The sequence below is a fragment of the Dreissena polymorpha genome, chromosome 5, assembly GCF_020536995.1.
Source record: "Dreissena polymorpha isolate Duluth1 chromosome 5, UMN_Dpol_1.0, whole genome shotgun sequence".
Taxonomy (NCBI): Eukaryota; Metazoa; Mollusca; class Bivalvia; order Myida; family Dreissenidae; genus Dreissena; species Dreissena polymorpha.
The window spans coordinates 42,677,112-42,689,647 of NC_068359.1; the positions used below are offsets into that span (position 1 = coordinate 42,677,112).

A 12,536-nucleotide genomic window follows, 5' to 3' on the forward strand; every position below is an offset into this window, starting at 1 on the left:
GGCTGTATCCAGCAGTAAAAAGTCTGGGTAAGTTACACTGGAATTTGATTTGTCGACGGCTGTATCCAGCAGTAAAAAGTCTGGGTAAGTGACACTGGAATTTGATTGGTCGACAGCTGTATCCAGCAGTAAAAATTCTGGGTAAGTGACACTGGAATTTGATTGGTTGACGGCTGTATCCAGCAGTAAAAAGTCTGGGTAAGTGACACTGGAGTTTGATTGGTCGACGGCTGTATCCAGCAGTAAAAATTCTGGGTAAGTGACACTGGAATTTGATTGGTCGACGGCTGTATCCATCAGTAAAAAGTCTGGGTAAGTGACACTGGAATTTGATTGGTCAACAGCTGTATCCAGCAGTAAAAAGTCTTGGTAAATGACACTGGAATTTGATTGGTCGACAGCTGTATCTAGCAGTAAAAATTCTGGGTAAGTGACACTGGAATTTGATTGGCTGACGGCTGTATCCAGCAGTAAAAAGTCTGGGTAAGTGACACCTATTTTCCTTCAACATTGCACCATACAGGTTGATAAAAAATATTACTGGTGGTATCTGCTATGCTTGCACCATTTATATTTAAGTACATTAGATGTATATGCAAAATGGTATGTCAGACCCTATTTTCAAATGGATGGAAAATAATAATTTACTCTTTTGACTTGAAATGTTGGATAATGGAATTGGCATGTGTATAAACATGTTTAATACTAACCTTTGTCAAAATAAGTTTTGCATGTAGATTAGAAAAAGGCGACCATCGTGTATTCTGATAATATACATTTTAAGCGCTATCAGCCAGCTTCATTAGGAAATATATTGAGAATATTGTAATATTAACAACATCAACCACGCTTCTTAAATTATTCCCATCTACTATTAATCTTTTCCCACTCAGAAACAAAGTAAAAATGGCTGCATGCAACCAGCATAAAACCAGAACAGCTTGCCAGAAACTGGAATCAATTCAGTTTTTATACTGTTTGCTGCTTGTCAGATCATAAGGTTGGAAAAAAGCCTTTAAAACTTTTATGTTGCAATAACTGTCTTTGATTTAATTTGATATTCTACTGGACTACAAACAGTATCTGAGTGGTAAAGAGTTAATATGAGCCTCTCTGTGAAAAAGTCTTTTAAACCTTTACCACTTCGATATGTATTTTCACGCATTTGTAGTTCCTTAGAAAGTTACATTTAATTAAAGGCCTTTCTTACTAGATCCAAGTTTAAAAGGCTTCATTTCCAAATCTTAAAGTGTCGTCCCAGATTAGCCTGTGCAGTCAGCACAGGCTTATAAGGGACGACACTTTCCGCCTAAACTGGATTTTTGTTAAAACTAGAGGCTTTGTTTAAACGAAAAATGTCATACAAACAGAAAGTGTTGTCCCTGACAAGCCTTTACAGACAGAGCTCGTCCATGTTTTAGTGCTGCTATAAGTGATGGCTACAAGCAGGATGTTGAGAGTGTCGTACTGGATACACTGAAGTCAGCTGTCAGGTTTCAGCGACATGTTGGGGATGCCCTTATCAAGGTATTGCATTAAATGGGCTTCGTTCTGAGAAAACTGGGCTTAATGCATGTGTGTAAAGTGTTGTCCCAGATTAGCCTGTGCAGTATGCACAAGATCTGCACAGGCTAATCAGGGACTACGCTAATCACTTAGACTGAATTTTTCGGTTATAAAAAAATGACTTTCAAGTTGACGGCACAAGCAAATCCTAAATGACTCTTTAAACACATGCCTTAAGATTGATTTTCCGGAGTGCGTATTTAATATATGGTTATGCATAAAACTGCTTGCAGAAAAATGTTTGAGATCAGATATTATATTGGACATTTTACTTACACTGGATTTATCTGCATAAGAAAAATTGAAAATCCACTTAAGGCGGGAAGTGCCATCCCTGATTAGCCTGTGTGGACTGCATAGGCTAAACTGGAACGACACTTTACGCACATGCATTAAGCCCAGTTTTTCCAGAATGAAGCTCATATTATCTGAGCCTGTGCGTCAAGTGTCATCCCTGATTAGCCTGTGCAGTGTACTTTCCACTTAATGAATTAAAACACCCATCTGTATATTTCAGGCGATTGAGCAGGAGAAGCAGCCCTCCAACCACAAGGTCATTGACCTGTTCATGCTGCTCATACTCCACGGTACCCCGCGCAAGAAGGCCGTGGAGAGTCTGTTCAGGAACAAGATTCGCGCCGGATGTTTTAATGAAGTCTATCTGAAGAAAGTGTTTTCAGTTCATTCACTGGTAATACTTGTATTTGAATTTCCTTTCAAGTTTTCAGTCTTAGTTTTAAAATGTTAGTTTTAAAATGAATTTCTTATGAGAAATTTTCATTTTGTTTTTATGCCCCGGGTAGGGTGGCATATAGCAGTTGAACTGTCTGTCAGTATGTCAGTCTGTCCGTCCGTCCCGAAAAAAAACCTTTAACGTTGGACATAACTTTTGCACTATTGAAGATAGCAACTTGATATTTGGCATGCATGTGTATCTCATGAAGCTGCACATTTTGAGTGGTGGAAGTTCAAGGTCAAGGTCATCCTTTTAGGTCAAAGGTCAATTATTTTTTTTATTTCAAAGCGGTGCATCTCATGAAGCTGCACATATTGAGTGTTGGAAGTTCAAGGTCAAGGTCATCCTTCAGGTCAAAGGTCAAATTTTGTTTTTATTTCAAAGCGGCGCAATAGGGGGCATTGTGTTTTTGACGAACACATCTCTTGTTGTACTGGATTCTAGAAAATTATCTCATGTTATAAAATAATGGTATTATGGTAACATTTAAGATTTTTGACCTAGGTGTCAAAAGTGGGATTGATTTTGTTTCAGAGGGTAAAAGAGTTTGTGTGAATAAATGTTGACTGTCATGAACTGTGAAATTTTTGGTTCAGAATCACATGTATGTTACTGCATGTATGATATTAAATAGAAGTAACAATCAGTAATTAAATCACCACTTACATGTATGATATTAAATAAAAGTATATATTAAATAAAACTCAGTCACTAAACCACCAATTACTTGAATATTTTGAAATATTCAATATTTATATGATTTTGTCGCCGTTATGATTTTGAGTTCAATTTCTATTGTATTGCTTACAGGTGTTAAAAGGATATTTCCAGTCTCTGTTGAAATTGTCAGAGGTACTTCTGAGATCGCCCGAGTTACCTGTGTCATATTTTGGCTGTTCCCTCTACAAGCACTGCTTCATTGCCTTCGAGCCCTACCATAGACAGGTAGGCAGCTGTGATGATGGAAGTTGGGCTTTGGTGCAAATAATGTGGGCTATAGATTTCAGACTTTTCTTAGTAGATTGAAGTTTGAAAGGCTTTTCTAAAAAAAATCTAAAACTGAGATACTGATGAGCAGCAAACAGCATGAAACCTGAAATGACTGCAAGTTATACTCAAGATCCTCTGGTTTTATGCTTGTTGCAAATAGCCCTTTACACTTTGATGTCAAAGTTGGGCTCTGCTTCAAATAATGTTGGCTATAGATAATTGTGTTTTATAATTAACATGTATATTGTTTAAGTGCAAGTGCCTTGTTTTTAGTTGTTTTACAGAATCTTTTATTCAGAAATTCCTTTGAAGTAAATTTGTACAAAAGTCAAGGACCAAAGTCCATTTTGGGAATTAATAAATGAAACAAGTTGTATCATTATGCCCCCCTTCGAAGAAGAGGGGGTATATTGTTTTGCACATGTCGGTCTGTCCGTATGTCCGTCTGTCTGTCTGTCCACCAGATGGTTTCCGGATGATGACTCAAGAACGCTTAGGCCTAGGATCATGAAACTTCATAGGTACATTGATCATGACTCACAGATGACCCCTATTGATTTTGAGGTCACTAGGTCAAAGGTCAAGGTCACAGTGACTTGACACAGTAAAATTGTTTCCGGATGATAACTCAAGAACGCTTATGCCTAGGATCATGAAACTTCATAGGTACATTGATCATGACTCGCAGATGACCCCTATTGATTTTCAGGTCACTAGGTCAAAGGTCAAGGTCACAGTGACCCGAAATAGTAAAATGATTTCTGGATGATAGCTCAAGAACGCTTATGCCTAGGATCATGAAACTTCATAGGTACATTGATCATGACTCACAGATGACCCCTATTGACTTTCAGGTCACTAGGTCAAAGGTCAAGGTCACGGTGACCCGAAATAGTAAAAAGGTTTTTGGATGAATACTCAAGAACGCTTAAGCCTAGGATCATGAAACTTCATAGGTACATTGATCATGACTCACAGATGACCCCTATTGACTTTCAGGTCACTAGGTCAAAGGTCACGGTGACTTGACACAGTAATATGGTTTCCAGATGATGACTCAAGAAAGCTTAAGCCTAGGATCATGAAACTTCATAGGTACATTGATCATGACTCGCAGATGACCCCTATTGATTTTCAGGTCACTTGGTCAAAGGTCAAGGTCACAGTGCCAAAAAACGTATTCACACAATGGCTGCCACTGCAATTGACAGCCCATATGGCATGCATGTTTTGCAAACAGCCCTTTTTTTATTTAAAGGTCTTTAGGCATTAAAATACTTTAATAAATCTGAGGACAGTCTGCCATTCAAATATAATTCAAACATAATTCAAACAATGTCTTTAAGATATAAATTATTTAAAATATTAAAAGCAATTTTAATGAAAGCACAGTTCATGGTTCATGGAAAAATCTAGCTTTATGCATTTTCATAAATTGTCATCCTGGATGGCTGTTTACAGTCTGCAGGGGCTTATTCAGGATGACGCTTTTGGTTTTTATGTGCTTTTTATGCCCCCGGAAGGGTGGCATATAGCATTTGAACTGTCTGTCCGTCCGTCCGAAAACTTAAACATTGGCCATAACTTTTGCAATATTGAAGATAGCAACTTAATATTTTGCATGCATGTGTATCTCATGAAGCTGCACATTTTTAGTGGTGAAAGGTAATGGTCAAGGTCAACCTTCAAGGTCAAAGGTCAAAAAACAAAATCCAAGGGAAGCAACATGCTTTAAAGGGAGATAATTTCTATTTTATATCATTTGGCAGGTACAGATCATTTTCACAAAGGAAGTAATATTTTTTTAAAGGATATAATCTCAAACAAATTTTAAGGTCAATGTCATCTGTCACGATCAAAAGAAAAAAATGCAATCCAAGGGAAGTAATAAGCTATAAAAGGGAGATAATTTCTAAACCTGCCAAATGATATATTGAAATTTTATTTCAAAGCGGCGCAATAGGGGTCATTGTATTTGTGACAAGCACATCTCTTGTTTAGTTTAAGTAAATCTCTTTTTTGCAAAGCATACTTCAGATGGAAAAGGCCATCATAATGCTAGCTTTACTCTACTGCTTTTGGAGCGTGCTAGCTATTAGAACAAGACTTATTTTTTCCATAACACATTTTGTTTATTGTGTTATATTTGAATATAAAAAGAGCATTGCTGTGTAAAAAGGGGCTTTATTCCATGTGCGTATAATATTGCCCCAGATAAGACTGTGCAGTCTGCACAGGCTAATCAGGGACTACACTTTCCACTTGTATGGACTTTGGGGACTTAACAGGCTTATCTGGGAGGACACTTTATGCACATGCATTAAGCCCTGCTCAAATACAAAATATTGTCAACATGCAGGAGATTGTGGGTAACATGGTGGAGCACATAGGCAGTGGGTTTGAGGCAGAGATTGATGCCTCCCTGGACATCCTGGCTGATCTGGTCACACACCATCTGAACAAAGTGGCTCCTTTCGCAATTCTTGTGAAGGTACAGTATAATATTGACACCGTTTGCCATTCTTGTGAAGGTACTGTATAAGATTGACACTCTTGCAAATTCTTTAAAAAGTACAGTAAAATGTTGCAACCCTTTGCAATTCTTGTGAAGGTACGGTATTATATTGAAACCCTTTGCCATTCTTGTGAAGGTACGGTATAATATTGACACCATTTGCCATTCTTGTGAAAGTGCGGTATAATATTGACATCCTTTGCAATTCTTGTGAAGGTACTGTATAATATTGACACCCTTTGCAATTTTTCTAAAAGTATGGTATAATATTGAAACCCTTTGCAATTCTTGTAAAGGTACGGTATAATATTGAAACCCTTTGCAATTCTTGTGAAGGTATGGTATAATATTGACATCCTTTGCAATTCTTGTGAAGGTACGGTATAAGATTGACACCCTTTGCAATTCTTGTAAATGTACGGTATAATATTGAAACCCTTTGCAATTCTTGTAAAGGTACGGTATTATATTGACACCTTTTGCAATATTTGTGAAGGTAAGGTATAATATTGACATCCTTTGCAATTCTTGTGAAGGTACGGTATAATATTGACACCTTTGCAATTCTTGTGAATGTACAGTATAAGATTGACACCCTTACAAATTCTTTTAAAAGTACGGTATAATATTGAAACCCTTTGCAATTCTTGTGAAGGTACGGTATAATATTGACACCCTTTGCGATTATTGTGAAGGTACAGTATAATATTGACACCCTTTGCAATTCTTGTGAAAGTACGGTATAATATTGAAACCCTTGCAATTCTTGTAAAGGCTCAGTATAATGTTAACACCATTTGCCATTCTTCAGTGGTGTGATTTTTCCACAGATCAGTGGATTTCCACGGATCGGGTTTTCCGGGGGTAATTTCCAATATTCGCGTAAATTCATTATAAAAAGGGGTAGGGGGTACAAGTGATTCCGGTTGGGAATTTTTTGGGACAGCTTTTGGGAATTTTTTAACTAATGTCTTGTTTTGTAAATTGTCCTTTTTAAGCACTTTTTAAAGAAGGAAAAAATGCGCTGGTTTAAACATACTGAAAATAATGACAGTTATCCATGAGTTATCTCTCCCTGTGTATTTCAGAGTATGTTGGACTACCTGGACAATCTTTCAGTGGGTCAGATACGAAAGCTGTATGTGATACTCAGTGCCTTAGCCTTCAAGAATGCAAATGAAGGGGGACTTATACAGGTAGGTTAATAATATAACTGCAGATATAGCTCTGACAAATTAATCTGCGTATCAAATCTCCAAATGCCCATTATGCTTTACGATAAAAACTTTGTAAATGTGTGTCCATTTTGAGATAATTTGTATGCTTACTGACTTGTGAAATGATTCAAATGGTGCTAGAACTGGTCAAGCTAATAATGTTAAATATGGTCAACAATAATAACTTTTCATAACTTTAAATATTGAAGTTTCCAGGTCAATTTTATCTTGAAATATTTTTTTATGCCACCGTAGGAGGGCATATAGTGATCGGACCGTCCGTCTGTCTTTCCGTCACACTTTGCGTTTAGGTTTCTGAGTTTAGGTTTTGAAAAATGCTCATAACTTCTATGTCCCTTCAGATAGCAACTTGATATTTGGCATGCATATGTATCTCATGGGGCTGCACATTTTGAGTGGTGAAAGGTCAACGTCATCCTTCAAGGTCAAAGGTCAAAAAAACCAAATCCAAGGGAAGTAATAAGCTTCAAAGGGAGATAATTATCTGTACCTTCCAAATGATAAAAAACAATTCATAAATCAAAGTGGCGCTGAAGGGGACATTGTGTTTCTGACAAACACATCTCCTGTTTCCATATGTTTTAGAATATTTTTCCCCTGTTCATATCCAATATTTTTCAAATTTTGTGTGCACCAATTTTATGGCCGCCCTATAAATGCTTTTATTTAGCTGCCGTCTGTGAAAAGTAGCTTTAATGCAAATGCCTCAAGGGAAAGCCCAGATGATCAGGAAGTCTCTTCTAAGTGAAAATCAAGTCTAGGTGGAAAGTTTTGTCCTTGATAAGCCTGTGTGGACTGCACAGGCTAATATGAGCCAAGACTTTGCACACATGCATTAAACCAATGTTTCACAGAGCAAAGCTCAAATGTTCTCATTTTCTTTTTTCAGGATGATCTACATATTGTTATCAGGAAGCAGCTGTCAAACAACAACCCTAAGTAATGTTTTGATTTCACTTCTATGAAAACATGTGAGTCTCATTTGGGGAAACTGGTTTAAATGCATTATGATAAAGTGTTAGCCTGTGCGAACTGGACAGCTATCTAAGCCCAGTTGTCCCAGATTGAGAATCATATACTAATTTTCCAAGTTATTCATGACTTTTTCATGGTGTTAGTATGACTGAATGAAACAACTAAGGATGACAACATATTTTACTTGTATTATTATGTATATTATACATAATCACTAGATTAACACAGTCAGTTGAATATAAAACATGCTCTAATCAGTCTTCATACTCAGCTCTTAAGCAAAGACTTCATCAATTCTGAAGTTGTTGCCTGCAAGCAAGAAAATTCTACAAGCCTGGATTTAGCAATCCGAAAATCAGAATTAGCCCAATTGAACTTACACCGTATAGTGCTCATCGGCTTGTGTTACTTAAACCAGTGTAGTGCTCATCAGCTTGTGTTACTTAAACCAGTATAGTGCTCATCGGCTTGTGTTACTTAAACCAGTGTAGTGCTCATCGGCTTGTGTTACTTAAACCAGTGTAGTGCTCATCAGCTTGTGTTACTTAAACCAGTATAGTGCTCATCGGCTTGTGTTACTTAAACCAGTGTAGTGCTCATCAGCTTGTGTTACTTAAACCAGTGTAGTGCTCATCGGCTTGTGTTACTTAAACCAGTATAGTGCTCATCAGCTTGTGTTACTTAAACCAGTGTAGTGCTCATCGGCTTGTGTTACTTAAACCAGTGTAGTGCTCATCGGCTTGTGTTACTTAAACCAGTGTAGTGCTCATCGGCTTGTGTTACTTAAACCAGTATAGTGCTCATCGGCTTGTGTTACTTAAACCAGTGTAGGGCTCATCGGCTTGTGTTACTTAAACCAGTGGAGTGCTCATCGGCTTGTGTAACTTAAACCAGTATAGTGCTCATCGGCTTGTGTTCCTTAAACCAGTGTAGTGCTCATCGGCTTGTGTTACTTAAACCAGTGTAGTGCTCATCGGCTTGTGTTACTTAAACCAGTGTAGTGCTCATCGGCTTGTGTTACTTAAACCAGTGTAGTGCTCATCAGCTTGTGTTACTTAAACCAGTGTAGTGCTCATCGGCTTGTGTTACTTAAACCAGTGTAGTGCTCATCGGCTTGTGTTACTTAAACCAGTGTAGTGCTCATCGGCTTGTGTTACTTAAACCAGTGTAGTGCTCATCGGCTTGTGATACTTAAACCAGTATAGTGGTCATCGAATTGTGTTACTTAAACCAGTATAGTGCTCATCGGCTTGTGTTACTTAAACCAGTATAGTGCTCATAGGCTTGTGTGTATTATAATCACTTCACATTGGTAAACAATCTGTATCTCTGCAACTTCAGTTTTTTTGTCTCTTTATAATGTGTCTTGTTCTGAGAAAACTGGGCTTAATTCATGTGCGTAAAGTGTCGTCCCAGATTAGCCTGTGCAGTCTGCACAGGCTAATCAGGGACGAAACTTTCCGCCTAAACTTGATTTTCGGTAAGGGACTTCCTTGAAACTAAAAATACCATTAAAGCGGAAAGTGTTGTCCCTGATTAGCCTGTGTGGACTGCACAGGCTAATCATGGACGACACTTTACAAACATGAATTAAGCCCAGTTTTCTCAGAACACGACACTAATGTATATGAGCCTTGTTCTGGGAAATCTTGACTTAATGCAATCTGTACAGGCTTATGGGGGCCAATGCAATCTGTACAGGCTAATGGGGGCCAATACAATCTGTACAGGCTAATGGGGGCCAATGCAATCTGTACAGGCTAATGGGGGACAATGCAATCTGTACAGGCTAATGGGGGCCAATGCAATCTGTACAGGCTAATAGTGGCCAATGCAATCTGTACAGGCTAATGCGGGACTAAATGCAATCTGTACAGGCTAATGGGGGCCAATGCAATCTGTACAGGCTAATGCGGGACTAAATGCAATCTGTACAGGCTAATGGGGGACAATGCAATCTGTACAGGCTAATGGGGGACAATGCAATCTGTACAGGCTAATGTGGGACTTAATGCAATCTGTACAGGCTAATGCAGGACTTAATGCAATCTGTACAGGCTAATGGGGGACTTAATGCAATCTGTACAGGCTAATGGGAGACAATGCAATCTGTACAGGCTAATGCGGGACTTAATGCAATCTGTACAGGCTAATGGGGGACAATGCAATCTGTACAGGCTAATGGGGGACGATGCAATCTGTACAGGCTAATGTGGGACTTAATGCAATCTGTACAGGCTAATGCGGGATTTAATGCAATCTGTACAGGCTAATGCGGGACTTAATGCAATCTGTACAGGCTAATGGGGGACTTAATGCAATCTGTACAGGCTAATGGGAGACAATGCAATCTGTACAGGCTAATGCGGGACTTAATGCAATCTGTACAGGCTAATGGGGGACTTAATGCAATCTGTACAGGCTAATGGGGGACAATGCAATCTGTACAGGCTAATGGCGGACAATGCAATCTGTACAGGCTAATGCGGGACTTAATGCAATCTGTACAGGCTAATGCGGGACTTAATGCAATCTGTTCAGGCTAATACGGGACATAATGCAATCTGTACAGGCTAATGTGGGACTTTATGCCATCTGTACAGGCTAATGCGGGACTTAATGCAATCTGTACAGGCTAATGCGGGACTTAATGCAATCTGTACAGGCTAATGCGGGACAACAAGTTTTTCTTTTATGGTATTTAACGTTCGAACGATGTCTCTTCGTAATGTAAATTCAGTCTATGAGGAAAGTGTCGTCTTTGATTATTTTTTGCCGACTGCAAAGGCTAAGTGAGACCACACTTTATGCGCATTTGTCCCAAATGCGAATTATATTTTCATGCTACTTGCATGTTTTAGGTACAAGAGGATGGGTGTCATAGGGGCTGTAATGATAGTGACCTGTGTGGCAGAGAAAAGGTATGCAAACTGAGGATGTATGTTAATTAAAATATTTTGAACATAGACCGTTTTATCTGTTTTTAAAGAATCAGGTGGCTTTGCCACAAGTTCTGTTCTTGAAGTTTATTTTCTGCAGTCTAATTAAGCCATATTGGGTTTTGAAAAGATTGTCCTTTTGGGTGTGATTTATTTAGGTTTTCAAATGAAACTTCACACGTGTTCAGGGTCATTGTGTCGGGTCATAGTGTGATTTCATGAACCAATACTTTTAACTCTAACCCTGCAAGATAGCTAAAGAATGTCCCTGTTATTCAGCAAATACTATACTAAACTACTCACCCATTCCTCAGAATAAAGTTGCGGTAAAGGTTTGTTAAAAGGTTTTCTGTGTTGCCGTTTCTACTGCAGATATTCAATTTATACATGTGTGTCTGGTCATTGTGTTGTTCTTTACCAAGTGTCATAACTTTGACCTGCTGTTTACTAGAATAATGACGCTTTGCACTTTTGCAACAACTAATTATCTGTATCTACTACAGATTTTTAAATGAAACTTAACATAAGTAATCAGAGTCTTAATAGGCAGTCACTAACCAAGACCTAAGTCCTACACCTGTACCCACCCAAAATTATGCCTCTTTTTGGCATTCATTTCAGACTTTGCAAGTGTCTTGCGTGTCATGAAATATAGTTGTTGAACTATCCTAAAACACAATTAGAATGAAGTTCTGGTTCTGATATCAAAAAGGGAATTAAACGCAACCAATTAAAGTAGTTCTAAAAAAACTCAACCATTTCATGTTAGAATCAAAATAATTTTGATTTCGTTATTGTAACGCTAGTGAGTGCCTATCATTGTTTATTAAGTAACAAATAACTAAATTATTTTCAAGTTTAGAATCTAAAATTCAGTAATGTTGAACCACCCTAATTTCAATGGTCTTATCAACACTCTTGGCACATGCTTATCCCATTAAGTCATGCTCTGTGATAAGGGGGTTAAATACATGTGCTTATAGTGTCGTAGCAGATAAGCCTGTGCAGTCACATATCTTTATCATAGAGTTTAAGGTTAGTTGAATAGCCTACCTAAAATAGATGGTTTTGTCCCCTACCGGTGAAACCGGAGGTGACTTCTGGTTTGCGCTCTGTCTATCAGTCGGTCTGTCACACTTTTCTGGATTGTGCGATAACTTTAAAAGTTCTTCATATTTGTTCATGAAACTTGAAATATGGATAGATGGCAATATGGAGATTATGCACGTCATTTCATTTTGTTCCTATGTCATGAATTCTGGGTGCTATGGCAACAAATATAAATATATACAAAATACTGACAATGGTGGAGTTTCACCGTTGGGGGACTATATTGCTTGGCAATAGGGCTGCAACGGGTACCCGAAATATCCGATGATATCGGATCCAACTTCAGATTCGCGGGTACGGATCCACCCCTGGAAATTTTGGTTCCAAATATTTATTTTCATAGTTGTATGTAACCTAGTGCTGTTTTCACAAGTATTGTTTTTTATACAGACTGGTTCTTTCAAAAGATAAAAGATACGTATAATAGTCGATATTTATTGACGTGTGACAGTCAAATAGCAGAGCAG

The 12,536-nt window shown here is 38.1% G+C and overlaps 1 protein-coding gene across 1 annotated transcript in view; it reads left to right on the plus strand.

Moving 5' to 3' along the window:
* Window positions 1-12,536, plus strand: part of LOC127880820 (Fanconi anemia group D2 protein-like) — a 126,423-nt gene that overhangs the window by 25,858 nt on the left and 88,029 nt on the right. Inside the window, exons 14-20 of the mRNA XM_052428267.1 lie at window positions 1,422-1,527; window positions 2,084-2,257; window positions 3,113-3,247; window positions 5,652-5,783; window positions 6,896-7,003; window positions 7,935-7,984; window positions 10,882-10,941. Of these exons, the coding sequence (XP_052284227.1) occupies window positions 1,422-1,527; window positions 2,084-2,257; window positions 3,113-3,247; window positions 5,652-5,783; window positions 6,896-7,003; window positions 7,935-7,984; window positions 10,882-10,941 (765 nt within the window). The remainder of the gene's footprint in view (window positions 1-1,421; window positions 1,528-2,083; window positions 2,258-3,112; window positions 3,248-5,651; window positions 5,784-6,895; window positions 7,004-7,934; window positions 7,985-10,881; window positions 10,942-12,536) is intronic.